Source organism: Oncorhynchus mykiss, chromosome 18, assembly GCF_013265735.2.
Source record: "Oncorhynchus mykiss isolate Arlee chromosome 18, USDA_OmykA_1.1, whole genome shotgun sequence".
Lineage (NCBI taxonomy): Eukaryota > Metazoa > Chordata > Actinopteri > Salmoniformes > Salmonidae > Oncorhynchus > Oncorhynchus mykiss.
In genome coordinates, this window is record NC_048582.1 from 20,820,885 (window position 1) to 20,835,664 (window position 14,780).

Sequence of the window (14,780 nt, forward strand, 5' to 3'; positions counted from 1 at the left end):
CCAACCATTGTTATCATGTGGTAAAAATCAAATCTGACCTTGGATCAGTGAATGGGGGTAACTCCCCCACCTCAACTGTACCTACTCTTAGTCATCAGGCAGCGCCACATCTATCCTGACTCCTGAATTACCACACCTATCCTGACTCCTGAATTACCACATCTATCCTGACTCCTGAATTACCACATCTATCCTGACACCTGAATTACCACACCTATCCTGACTCCTGAGTTTACCACATCTATCCTGACTCCTGAATTACCACACCTATCCTGACTCCTGAATTACCACACCTATCCTGACTCCTGAATAACCACACCTATCCTGACTTCTGAATTACCACATCTATCCTGGCTTCTGAATTACCACATCTATCCTGACTCCTGAATTACCGCATCTATCCTGACTCCTGAATTACCACATCTATCCTGACTCCTGAATAACCACACCTATCCTGACTTCTGAATTACCATATCTATCCTGACTCCTGAATTACCACATCTATCCTGACTCCTGAATCACAGATCACCTTTCCACCCACAGTCAACATGTGTACAGTACAGCCCCAGACTCTCCCTGTCTCTGTACCCAGCTAATATTTATATCCCTCCCTACACCATTGAATCTGCATTTCTCATTGAAAGGGCCCCTGCGGCTGACACTGTAATACGTCTACTTCACGATAATGAAGGGTGCGACGGCGACAGGGCTTTTATGTGGGTCGTCTTCCATCACTAGCTAGCTACGTACAGATCTGGAATCTCCTCTCACTCCTCCACCTTCCTCCCATCCCCCCCTCTCTCCCGCAACACTATCCCGTCGCAGACAATGGTCGTAATATCAAAGGTAACAACCCCACGTTCTTTGAACATAGCACGGGTATAGAATATATGGCCTGAACTGCTTGCTGCATGGGTTTGTTCAACTCAACAACAACATGAGTCTGTGGTGAATGCTAGTGCTGGATTGATGCATTTGTGAACTCCTCTGAGAATGCCATAGAGGCTTGCACGGTGTAGTAGTAGCATTATTCATGCTGTAGTAAGACGTGACCTGTGAGTGCCCTGCAAGCTTGCAGATCCCTTCTGATAGTTCGGGAAGAAATCCGGCTGACTTTTGACCTGCCGCTCGCCTGCCTCTCGTTTCCATAGAACCGGAAATCTATAATAATCACTGACTCATAATAGTAGTTGTCTTCGCCTGCTGCCAATAGTTCCTTTTGCCAAAGGCAACTGGTAGGCTATTTCCTTTGACCTGTGTCAGACAGTCGAAGGGAATAGAGGGATGGTTTGTCTGTTTGCTTGAATAACGTCCTCCGTTTTGTCTCCGCTTTACCAAAAAAGGTATTCCCATCCATGACGACATCACTAGTTATGGAATACTACTATTATAGATAAAAAACGTAATGATACTGTAAGTAATTCTACCACAGGAGATTGGTGGCACCTTAATTGAGGAGGACGGGCTTGTTGTAATGGCTGGAGTGGAATTAGTGAAACCAAGTGTTTGATACCATTCCATTTCCGCCGTTCTAGCCATTGTTATGAGCCGTCCTCCCTTCAGCAGCCTCCACTGAATTCTGCGTCACTGGAATGTTATCAAATGTCTGAGAGCCTTTTAACCTCCAGAAATGAATTAAATGACTGTACTTTCCTCTGAAATCAATCTCTTTACTAGCCTCAAAGTGCATTCTGGATCAATACCTACCAGAGGAGGCTGTTGGGAGGAGCTGTAGAAGCCCGGGCTCATTGTAATGGCTGGAATGGAATTAATGAAATGGAGTCAGACATGTGGTTTCCATATCTTTGATGTGTTTGATACTGTTCCAATATTCCATTTATAATGAGCCCGTCCTCCTATAGCTCCTCCCACCAGCCTCCACTGATACCTACTCCATTGAATATGGAAAGATTTGGAGGAGCATCTGATAATGTTATCAGCCATCATTTGTTTTCTTAACTTTAGACCTTATGTCTCCGATTTCCGGGATATTTTTAATTACCGTAACATAGTGGCCAGATTTCTTTACCTCTACTAAAAAGAAATCACTCGGATGTTGCTCAAATAAATGTAACATGACACTGAGGAAGTGCCTGCAGAATTACCCTGACCTTTGACCCCTCCCTTCTCTCTGAGGTCACTTCCTCTTTACGCTGCTCTCTACCTCCCTCCCTCTCTCTCTCCTGATTCGCTAGTGTCTCGGTCCTGGATGGCTGGGGGTATGGCTTGAGCTTTTCCTATATGTCTGTAATGCACACATACTGTAACGTACAATGCTGCTGTAGCATGTATTCAAGCTGCGCATGTCTTTTGTGTGTGTGTAAGTATCACTCACTGTATTCTCAACACTCGTTTGTGAAAAGGGCAGAATGAGTCATCCCTCCATCTTCTCCTTTTGGATCAACAGTTGACACGTTCCCTCTCTTTTCCATATTGCCCACAGTAGTTCTACGTGTGACAGTGTGAGTGTTGTTCAACGTGGTGAGGTTTTATGGCAGTGTTGTACTGTATTTTCGCATAGTAACATAGTAGAATATTTGTGGATGTATGAATCATGAAAGCCATATCCATATGGTGTCATTGAGTCAAAACCTCATGACAGAGATATGAGTATACATTTACTTTGTTTGTGGACATCAATATTTCACTAAAATGGTTTAGTACACCAAGTTTGTCATTTCTACAGCTGTTGAATGGGAGGTAACAGGATCAAGCAGAGGGTTAGGGTAGATCTGTCTGACTGTTGTATTTCTACTGTTGTCCTGTGGTTGTTCACTTGTCTTGTGGCAGCAATTGAGTTCACTCAAGAGCAAGAAACAGTTCCATACTCACATTCCCAAGCATAACAAATAGACACAGCAGCCTATTGACACACCTACCACATGAACCACACTTGAGGTCTCCTTTTATCCCATTAGCATACCGTCAAACCGTCAAGCTGTATCAGGACACACGTGCTAGCATAGCCTAGCATCACCGAGCTAGCCTAGTATAGCATCGCCGCTCTAGCTTAGCCTAGCATCACAGCGCGAGCCATTTCCAAACCTCTCCATTAAATTCTCCTCCAGGACCCTTCAACCAGATCAAATCCAGTCTTCTGGGCTCCACGTCTGACTCCCACCTCAACAGATACAGCACCATCAACAAGATCCCCCTCATCACGCTCAACTTCTCAGAGGCCAACAACGACAAGAAGTGCCCCTCCCCTGCTTCCTCCGAGAAAACCATCATAGCCCCAAAGGTCAAGGATCGAACACACAACGTCACCGATAAGGTCACGCAGGTAAGAGGTCATGAAAGGCCCTGTGCTTTGTGCTCAGTAGAGTTGGGGCTCACTGACATAAGCCAAGATGTTGGAGCTTCACTCAATCAAGTATAATGTTGGAGTTAGAATCCATTCTATAGAATCTGTTCCATACAGAGGACATGTCTTTTCTGTGTATTTGTTCTGTACAGACAGTTACAGATGTATCGTGTGCTGTAGCTGGATGGACTATTACCTCATTGAATAATCACATGAATGGTCATCTGCCCCAATGTTATACATTAGAGAGCGGTAATTATCCCCTGCCCCACACACACACACGGAACACCACCAGGTCAGAACACAGTGTCTGTACACGCTGCTCTGTTGTTACTGTCTGACATTACCTAATTCATTGAAAGGGGGATACCAAGTCAGTTGTACAACTGAATGCCTTCAACTGAAATGTGTCTTCCGCATTTAACCCAACCCCCTTAATCGACATCCACGGCGCCCGGGGAACAGTGGGGTAACTGCTTGCTCAGGGGCAGAATGACAGATTGTTACCTTGTCAGCTTTCGGTTACTGGCCCAACGATATTACCACTAGGCTGAAACTCAAGGGGCTTGTTTTAATAAGTAAACCGGTGAAGGTGTATATCACCCGTAGCGGGGATCAGGACAGATTATCTTACCAGGGCTCAGAGATACACTCTAGTTACACACAGGTTAGAGGTCATCCTCACCATCCTGTCTGCCTGTCTGTCTGTCCTCCCCGTGGAGAGTGCGTGTGCGCAGTACACCAACGCCTACTTGTGTCGGTCCCTATGGGGGAGGTGGAGGGAAACCTGGAGGCCTGTGTGTGTTTTCCTGCCTGCGTGCTTGCCTGTCTGTGTGTGCGTGCGTCTGTGTCGCTATGGCAGAGCTGGTTGACCTTTAAGATCTGTCAGGGCCACTTTGTCCAGAACAGACGAGGATGTTGCTGTTCTACTGATAATGTGTATACCAGTGGTGGTTGGTAACATTTAAGATGAGGGAGGATGATTATTTTTTTAATGAGCATGGCCTTATTTCTATTACAGCATATTGGATGACTGTCATTCATATTCCATTCACCCAGTTCAATGTAACATCGATACGTTTAGGCTACTACATGATACTGTACCCATCATGAGGTTGCTACAACTTAGCTGATGAATTCAAGTTCACAACGTAGGTGCATAGGCCGAGAAAATTTTGAGTAATCAAGGTGACAGACAGTGACACATTCAATACCGCCTTGCACACTCTTGCCTACAGCTAGCTAATCTAGGGTGTAATCATTAGTCCAGCAAATGCAAATGAGAGTTTCTGTTGGACAAATTCAGGTATGTTTATCCCCATTTTGTTTTCGTTTATGAGACATTTTTCAACAGAATCGGTGGAATGAATACACACCGGATCACACGCAAACAGTTCACGGTCGTAGCAGCCACATAAAAACATCATGATCACTTTGCTCATTGTCTATAAACTCAGCCAAAAAATAAATGTCCTCTCTCTGTCAACTGCGTTTATGTTCAGCAAACTTAACGTGGGTAAATATTTGTATGAATATAACAAGATTCAACAACTGAGACATAAACTGAACAAGTTCCACAGACATGTGACTAGCAGAAATGGAGTAATGTGTCCCTGAACAAAGGGGGGTCAAAATCAAAAGTAACAATCAGTATCTGGTATGGCCACCAGCTGCATTAAGTACTGCAATGCATCTCCTCCTCATGGACTGCACCAGATTTGCCAGTTCTTGCTGTGAGATGTTACCCCACTCTTCCACCAAGGCACCTGTAAGTTCCCGGACATTTCTGGGGGGACCCTCCGATCCAACAGGTCTCAGAAGTGCTCAATGGGATTGAGAACCGGGCTCTTCACTGGCCATGGCAGAACACTGACATTCCTGTCTTGCAGGAAATCACACACAGAACAAGCACAGTGTTGAGATTGCCTGCAATGACAACAAGCTCAGTCCGATGATGCTGTGACACACCGCCCCAGACCATGACGGACCCTCCACCTCTAAATCTAAACCAGAGTACAGGCCTCGGTGTAACGCTCATTCCTTAGACAATAAACGCAAATCCAACCATCACCCCTGGTGAGACAAAATCGCGACTCGTCAGTGAAGATTACTTTTTGCCAGTCCTGTCTGGTCCAGCGACGGTGGGTTTGTGCCCATAGGCGACATTGTTGCAGGTGATGTCTGGTGAGGACCTGCCTTACAACAGGCCTACAAGCCCTCAGTCCAGCCTCTCTCAGCTTATTGTGGATAGTCTGAGCACTGATGGAGGGATTTTGCTTTCCTGGTGTAACTTGGGCAGTTGTTGTTGCCATCCTGTACCTGTCCCGCAGGTGTGATGTTCGTGCAGATGTTGTTACACGTGGTCTGCCACTGCGAGGACGATCAGCTGTCCGTCCTATCTCCCTGTAGCACTGTCTTAGGCATCTCACAGTACGGACATTGCAATTTATTGCACTGGCCACATCTGCAGTCCTCATGCCTCCTAGCAGCATGCCTAAGACACGTTCACGCAGATGAGCAGGGACCCTGGGCATCTTTCTTTTGGTCTTTTTCAGAGTCAGTAGAAAGGCCTCTTTAGTGTCCTAAGTTTTCATAACTGTGACCCTAATTGCCTACCGTCTGTAAGCTGTTAGTGTCTTAACGACCGTTCCACAGGTGCATGTTCATTAATTGTTTATGGTTCATTGAACAAGCATGGGAAACAGTGTTAAAACCCTTTACAATGAAGATCTGTGAAGTTATTTGGATTTTTACTAATTATCTTTGAAAGACAGGGTCCTGAAAAAGGTCTGTTTCTTTTTTTGCTGGGTTTATCATTTCTTCTCGCAACTATCTATGCTCTCTCCCCCTCTCACCTTTTCCTTTCGCTTGTGGACTTCAGTGCACAACACATCAGCTCTCTGTGACCAGGCAAAAAACCTTTCCAAGCCAAACCTTCATATCATGACTGCTTACCTCTACACACAGCCTACATTGTTGTGACATCATAGTCAACTAGAACTAACAAGTTAGTAAACTCGCTACAATCATGCAGTACAATGTACAATCAGAAAGGAGTTTACCAGTTACACTGGCAGGCCCCGGTGGCAATACATTAATAAAACCAAAGCTTACCTTGACTTGGAAGAGTTCCGGTGTTGGATAGCTATAGCCAGGTAGCTAACATAGCATCCCTCTCTGTTTGAGCTGGGTGTTTGAGTAGGCTAAACTAGCTAGCTGCATTTGCTAGCTAAGTGAAAGTGAATGTTCAAAAAAATACAATCAAATATAGCTCTCTCTCATCTCTCTTGCTTCTCCTTAATTTTGGAAGAAATTAATTTGTTCAAAACTGTTCGACTATTGTCTTTCTCTTTAAGAAAACTACTCAATACATTTTCTACATTGCAGTGCTGGCTAGCTGTAGCTTATGCTTTCAGTACTAGATTCATTCTATGATCCTTTGATTGGGTGGACAGCATGTCAGTTCATGCTGCAAGAGCTCTGATAGGTTGGAGGACATCCTCCGGATGTTGTTATAATTACTGTGTAAGTCTTTGGAAGGGGGTGAGAACCAAGAGCCTCCTAGGTTTTGTATTGAAGTCAACGTACTCAGAGGAGGACAGAAGCTAGCTGTCCTCCAGCTACACCATGGTGCTCACCTACAGAGTGCTGCCAAGGCTACTGTAGACCTTCATTGCAAAACAGTGTGTCTTAATCAATTATTTGGTGACGTGAATATAGTTATATCTAAAAAAGGATCACTTTTTTAATGTTTCACAATATAGATTTTTTTGAACTTCACTGAGGAGGATGGTCCTCCCCTTCCTCCTCTGAGGAGCCTCCACTAGTGTATACAGTATATACTATACAGTATCAGGCACCGAGTTTTCCTTAAAAGCAGATCTTAGTTTGTCATTGGCACTAAGGGCATCTTCTAGTTTAGAGGACATATGCTGGTGTGTGTGTGTGTGTGTGTGTGTGTGTGTGTGTGTGTCATACATCTCAATAGTGGGTTGCAGCTTATATATTCCAACCGGATCTTAGTATTTGTTGTTATTATTTATATAGCTCAGGGATGAGCAACTCCAGTCCTGGGGGCCGGAGTGGTGTCACACTTCTTCCCCATCCCTAGCAAACACAGCTGATTAAACAAATTGCAATCTAAACTGAAGATCATGATTAGTTGACTATTGGAGTCAGGTGTGTTAGCTGAGGCTGGGGCAAAAGTGTTACACCAGTTAGGCCCCCAAGGAATGGAGTTGCCCATCCCTGATATGGTTCCTATTGGATATACCTACTGCAGTGGAACGTTGTTGTCATACAGCAGGCCTATGTCAGATAGAGCTATAGTTGATCATCTAGACTCATAACAGCCTCTTGTTTCTCTTTCCTGCTTGTACGTTTGGTTAGCAACCATCTGCTGCTTACTGCTGAACAGATTACATTGAACACGTTTTTTTCTTTTCACCATCTCATTCTCAGTCGTTTGATCAAACTAGACAGTTGGATTGTATTTGCTTGTTTCTTCGGTATTTGACATATTTCTCTGACTGTGGCGCCCTGAGCTCCTGCTCCCCGTCCGTCCCCTGTGGTCTGGCTGTGAGGCTCACACTGTTCCAGCCGATGTCTGGAGACCAAGTCTCTCCAGAGTTTGTTTAGGGAGACGTGCTCTGGGCTGCAGAATAAACACGTACTGTGGTCTGCTGGTTCGACACAGAACTCAACCACACTAAACAGATGGACGATTGACATGAGGAGATCTGAGTCTGTGCCGTAGATTGATGAGCGGCGTCAGTGCATGTTGATGCTCCACATAAAACAACTTGTTTGACACTTAATGTTCGTTTCATGCGGTATGATTTCTCCAGGTTTGGATGGGTTTTCTTCAGTTTTACCTGTCGTTATGTCATGGCTTTGCTTCAGTTTTGCCATTTTTTTCTTTATTGTCAACAATACATGTTGTGGGTCACGTGACAAAGCAGCACTGGCCAAGACAGGAAATGACACTCTGGTATTCCAAATCCTCCAACAATACAAAACAAATAATGTGAGAGGGTGAAATGAACAGACCACTCATTTGCATACATTTATTCCTGTTGAGAGAGTTAATTTGCACAATAGCAAATGAATCCACACTAGGTGCATTAAATAATTATGTCTGAATAATTTATTTAGTAACAGATCAGGGAGCGCAACGTGCTCAACTGAGCTCTCATTCTGCAAATTGACTCCTCCCTGGGCTTGCCAGCAGGCTCAGAGACAGTTTACGTATGTAACCACATGGCTCAAATTAGATGTTGCCACTAACCACAGATCTAGGATCAGATTTACCGACCCAACATTGATTAACTGGATCATATAGGCCTAGAAACATCTGACCCTGGATCAGAGATTAGGTACTCCTTTTACCAACTCCTTACAAGTGCAGTAGCCCAGTAAGCCACATCGACTAATCTATCCACATGGTATGTGATTCTGCCTGATTTAGGTGGTATGTCATCAAGCGTCACAAAACACGTTCAATTCAAAAAGAGGTTTCTCATGACAATCACTGCCTTGTGCTTCTTTTCCACTTAGAGCAAAGGGCAGTTTGATGAAAGAAATAAAACTGCCCGTAGCCTAATTACCAAAACTTTCAATGAAGATAACTACTGTAGCTGGACGTGAATAATGAAAAAGCTTTTTCTCTCTCTGCCCTTTACTTGGTGATTTGCTTTAAAGGGTGTGATATAGTGGAGGGTTGTTCTATTGACCTGTAATCACACAGGGGAGGGGACAGAAGACATCTAATAACCAATTTCATTATAATCACTTAAGCCCGCCGCCCTTCATCCCACTCAATCACAGGTGTCGCCGAGGCGATCCCTGCCAGGGTGCGACTAGGAGTAGGCCTAGATGGTGGGGGAAATAATTGGAAATAGTGGAAATAATGTCTTGAATGGACCATCATGGAACATTGACTTGAATGGGGATTGCCATTCTAGTAATTCTAGTGCTATGGCGAAGGCGGCCGAAATGGAGCCCTAATTCAATTTCCAAGGCTCTATTTCAGCTTGCGCTTCTCTCTATCTACAATAATTACTTCTCTGCCCTTGGGTGAAGCACTTTACCTTTCTCTCTCCTCCTCTCCCTCCCTCCCTCTCGCCACAGTGATAATCAGCCATGAGAAGCAGAGACAGAAATGTCTTCCCTGGCATTGAAGTGTCAAGCTGCAGAATGAATGACTATATCCCACCCCCTCCCTACTGCGATAATCACCTTAGTGTCATTGAGACTATTATCTGCTCTGTGATATTGATTTTAAAAGTTAACCAGGGACAGGCCATACTGCAACTGGAATAGTTGGGATATTGATGCAATTAAACATTGCTTAAATAGGGGTTTTCCTACGTAGAAGCCCCTACAAGGACATTCCCGTCATATTACTTGTTTGCAATTTGCTGGCTAATGCAGTAAGATACTAAACTAACATGTACTTCTTTAAGTATGTATACGTGGCTAATGGGTACTGTAGTTCTGGAAGGACGGTTAAGACACTGTTCTTCCATCAATATTTCCACGTGACTGATTTCCTCTTGGAGCTCAGCTGTGATTAGTGTCCAGTGATCAACTCATAAAGAATGTATAGTATGCCTGAGGAGGATAAGCGACCTGTATATGAATGTACAAATGTATAGTTATCCTCCCAACAGCCAAGCACAAGGGGCAAGCTGATGATGTTAACCTTTGTGTATTTTCACCCATAGAATTAACTTAATGTTATGTACAGTATACAGTATAGACCATATACATGTACAGTATGCATCCATAATAGCCTACATATAGGCTGTTATATACATTAGTTTTAAATGGTGTTATATAATATTTGAATGCAACATTAGCATCGTGGCTTTTGCAGTAGGCCCCTATACAATATTTACATCCCACTGACTTCAGCTTGAATTTCAAAGTATTTCCTTAGGATTCTATAGGATTCATTCGCTCTTCTAATACATTGATCCAAGCCACCATTTTCTTCATGTCTTCGCTTTACGTCCTCTTAACTCCTCCCTCCTTCCTCCTCAGGTGCTATCCCTGGGCGCAGATGTGCTTCCCGAGTACAAGCTCCAGGTGCCGCGCATGGACAAGTTAACCATCCTCCACTACAGCCCCTTCAAAGCGGTGTGGGACTGGCTCATCCTGCTGCTGGTCATCTACACGGCCATCTTCACGCCCTACTCCGCCGCCTTCCTCCTCAACGACCTAGAGGAGCAGAAGAGGAGGGAGTGCGGCTACTCGTGCTCGCCGCTCAACGTGGTCGACCTCATGGTGGACATCATGTTCATCGTGGACATATTGATCAACTTCAGGACAACCTATGTGAATCTCAACGAGGAGGTGGTCAGCCACCCGGCGAAGATAGCCATCCACTATTTCAAGGGCTGGTTCCTCATCGACATGGTGGCTGCCATCCCCTTTGATCTGCTCATCTTCGGCTCGGGATCGGAGGAAGTAAGGGAAAACACTTAGACCCTTTTCTTACACTGCTAAGCCGAGCTGAATCTGAGTCAAACCGAGCTGTACTGTGCTGTGTTGGCCCATCAGGTGGAACAGTAGCTTTCCAAGTTCTCAACTCTAGAAAAAGAGGTAGGGAAAGACGTAGCTAGAAAGATGCAGGTCAAAAGAACGATTGTTGGACTGCAGTGAGAGGGAGAGACGTGTTCCTGCGTGTGAGAGGGGCAGAGGAAGAGAGAGGGAAGATTTATCTACTCTGATTACACCCACAGGATGTCAATATCTCAGCCGAGCAGCGACTGCTAAGTGTGTCCCTTGCTGGCACGTCACAGAGCGGGACAGGACAGGGTACATGATGTTCCAGGGAAAAAAAAGATGTCTCCTGCAAAATGATGACAAGTGAGCATGTGTAGGGAGCAGTGGTGTGTCAGAGCAGTGATTTGTCGAGTCATTATTTACCATCAGGTGTGTTGTACTGGAGAGTTGCCCTCAGTCTGGGGGTTGTCAGTGAATGGCAGGAAGAGGAAGTGGAACAGACAGACGAGTGGTGACCTGCCACAGCGTGTGTCCATGTAATATAGCGGCTCTCACTTTTCAGGAAATCAGCAGCAGAGGCTAAATTTTATGATAACATGTAGAGTATTTTTAAATCTAGTTGGTGCTGAAACGGAGAACAAGATGCATAGATGGCTTTCTTTCATTGATCCCCCTATTCTGAACCCGTTCTCTTAATGTTTTCTGTTGAGTCTGTCGACATAATTGTCATTAAAACCTTATGTAAAGGGATATATGTACTGAAAACCCCATAGAATGAAAACTCCATGAGATAATCTGTTGGCCAGCAAGTGTGAGGGGTTTCAGCGGTTGAATTACACTTATACAGAGGGTGCAAGGTAGCCACACCTGCAGGGCGTGTTACGCAACTAAATATGCTAAGTCTATATACCAAATACTGATGAGTGCATAGGAAAGGCGTGCGTAGGAAAGGCATCAATTCCTAAATCGGGATCGGGGCCCATGAGCGAAGCTAGAAAACCCTGTTGTAGCCAGTAGCCTATGGGATTATGTCTTCTATTTCAGACAGCGGTTGAACATAAACAGTCATGTGCTGTCTGCCTATCAGGGGTTGTGTAGAGTGGACAGGCCAACACAGATGACTAGCCGACCCCATCCCGGACACATTTCATATACCACCAGGGTTGTTAGGGAGAAGCTTTAGCTCTCCACTCTTCAACTCACAAGCACTGCAGACTTGAGCAAGTATTTTAATCAACATCAACTAATATACCCTACTAAATATACCCTACTACCCTATACCCTACTAAAGCCCCCCTACTAAAGCCCCCCGCACACAAACCCCTCAGTCACTCTGCACATCCGACATACCAGTCAAGATCAACAGTTACGATAAATTCTAAAAACATGGAAAGAATTTCTGATTGATTTAGGATGTCTGTCTGAGACTGATTTCTCTTCCCGGTTGAGAAGTACACTCTTAGAAAAAAGGGTTCCAAAAGGGGTCTTTGGCTGTCCCCATAAGAGAACCCTTTTTGGTTCCAGGGTTCTACATGGAACCCAAAAGGGTTCTACCTGGAACCAAAAGGGTTCTACCTGGAACCAAAAGGGTTATTCAAAGAGTTATCCTTAAGGGACTACCAATGAACCCTTTTAGGTTCTAGATAACACCTTTTTTCTCAGAGTGTAGGAGACAAAAGCTGCTGTAAATGATTGCAGCGATTTAGGGGGAAGATTTGGGTGGATGGGCCGGGCGGTTTGTAATGGGGCTTTCAGAGCCTCAGCAGCAGCATCCGTGTCCCTCAGCAGAGCACATTCATCTGTGACAGATTCAAGTCAGTGTTGCGCCATAAATCAGACCCCCTTCTATGAGACAAGGAACCATAGTCACTGTCAAATTGAGTCTCATGTGTAAACGAGAGAAGCCCCCTGTAAATAAATGCATACAGGTGCAGAGACCTGGGTGACTGTGGAGGATGAGAAGCAGTAGTAGTAATGACTTCCCTCAGGATATTACTATAATTGTCAGTCCTGATGAGATGGGGAACAAACTATTAGCGTTTCCCTCAGACTGACTTATGCTGTTTGCAGACTGTGCGACGCTAATAAATCCGCTCTTATCTCATGGCAGGCCGTGGTCGTTTATTTTTTTGTCACCGTGTTAATTTAGCTGGGTAGGAACAGAGATGGAGAGATGCCAGGATTGAGACTGTTTAAAGGAAAGTGAACAGAAGGCAGGAGGGGTGGGAGGACAGGAGAGGCGTGGTGTTTGCTTTCATGCTGCCTGGCTGGAAAACTTGGACGTTCTCTGTCATTTTCTTTATTGTTCTTTAAAAAAATATATTTTTTTCTGCAGTCATCTTAGTATCAGTATGTAGGCTTGATAAATGCTCCTCACTCCTCATAACAACATTTTAGAGTGATGGAAATGTTATATTCTAATTTATATTATTGCCACTGCTCTCTGCTGGTTTAGACAGCAGTCTATTTTTTTTGCAGAGGTCACTTCCATTGACACACTGTCATATTCAGTGATTTAGAAACTGGAATAAGAAACTGGATTGTGGTCATTCAGCCAAGCTTGATTGTAACAGTACTATCTTAATCCTAACTCCTAACCTTTGATCTGACCTTAAGGGTACATCTAATAACAACAAATTGCTTCCTGGTGTGGTGCATCCAATTAACAAATAACTTGCCTGGACTGTACTGCAACACTCAAACCCCCAGCCAATCACAGCTCTGTTTACTTCTATGTCCCCTCAGACCACCACTCTGATTGGCCTGCTGAAGACCGCCCGGCTGCTCCGACTAGTTCGCGTGGCCCGTAAGCTGGACCGATATTCAGAGTACGGCGCCGCTGTCCTTATGCTCCTCATGTGCATCTTTGCCCTCATTGCCCATTGGCTGGCCTGCATCTGGTACGCCATCGGCAATGTGGAGAAGCCCTATCTGGAGCACAAGATTGGCTGGCTGGATAACCTGGGCGTGTCCATTGGAAAGAGGTACTAGGCAAGATAAAATATACAGAATTACTGAATATCGTAACAATATGTACCATGGACTTGTGCCTCAATGTACCCCAATACTATTTACTGTATCACAAGACTCTTTAATAACGATGCAGTTGAATGATAGGAAAGAACGTCATGATTTGTTAATTCAACTAAGAAATATTGGTAAAACCAAGTGGCGCAGCGGTCTAAGGCACTGCATCTCAGTGCTTGAGGCGTCACTACAGACACCTTGGTTCAATTCCAGGCTGTAGGAAAAATACCTTGAAATGTATCGAACCATGAACTGAGTGTACCGTCTCACCCCCTAGGTACAACTACAGTGACCCCAGCTCTGGCCCGTCCATCAAGGACAAATATGTCACGGCCCTCTATTTTACCTTCAGTAGTCTGACCAGCGTGGGCTTTGGCAACGTCTCCCCCAACACCAACTCCGAGAAGATCTTCTCCATCTGTGTCATGCTGATTGGCTGTGAGTGTGTCGACTGTACTAGGTCTGAAAACACATGGAATGAATGAACGAACAAACAAATTAATACATTATACACATTTCTACAGTGAATCACTATTACTGTAAAGGCAAGTAGTACTACTCAATAAGTCATTGTACTACTATATTCCTAGCTACTGATTAATTAAGGGAAATTAGAATATTGCTAACAGTGATGACGACATGATGATCTCCTGTCTGGTGTGATTCTCCCTCTCGCAGCCCTGATGTACGCCAGTATCTTTGGTAATGTGTCGGCCATCATCCAGCGGTTGTACTCTGGTACGGCGCGGTACCACCTGCAGATGCTCCGGGTCAAAGAATTCATCCGCTTCCACCAGATCCCCAACCCACTGAGGCAACGCCTGGAGGAGTACTTCCAACACGCCTGGAACTACACCAACGGCATCGACATGAATATGGTGCGAATAGGGGGAGTGTGTGGGGGTTGTGTGGGTAGGAGGGTGGGGGTGGGTGTAATTGG

General features: G+C 44.8%; 1 protein-coding gene and 1 long non-coding RNA gene across 5 annotated transcripts in view; one reads left to right on the forward strand and one right to left on the reverse strand.

Moving 5' to 3' along the window:
- The window catches only part of LOC118941121, a 48,449-nt gene extending 33,812 nt beyond the window's left edge, over positions 1-14,637 (reverse strand). Inside the window, exons 1-2 of the long non-coding RNA XR_005037407.1 lie at positions 14,468-14,637; positions 14,187-14,302 (exon numbers count right to left, since the gene is read on the reverse strand). This is a non-coding gene — a long non-coding RNA (uncharacterized LOC118941121). The remainder of the gene's footprint in view (positions 1-14,186; positions 14,303-14,467) is intronic.
- Positions 1-14,780, forward strand: part of LOC110495798 (potassium voltage-gated channel subfamily H member 7) — a 69,575-nt gene that overhangs the window by 34,816 nt on the left and 19,979 nt on the right. For 2 of the 4 annotated variants that reach the window (XM_036952248.1, XM_036952249.1), the window contains exons 5-10: positions 826-846; positions 3,069-3,283; positions 10,349-10,774; positions 13,559-13,797; positions 14,118-14,278; positions 14,519-14,718. In XM_036952248.1, coding sequence (XP_036808143.1) covers positions 826-846; positions 3,069-3,283; positions 10,349-10,774; positions 13,559-13,797; positions 14,118-14,278; positions 14,519-14,718 — 1,262 coding nt within the window. Of the gene's footprint in view, positions 1-825; positions 847-3,068; positions 3,284-10,348; positions 10,775-13,558; positions 13,798-14,117; positions 14,279-14,518; positions 14,720-14,780 lie in introns of all 4 variants that reach the window. The other 2 variants (XM_036952251.1, XM_036952250.1) reach the window with 2 other exon arrangements.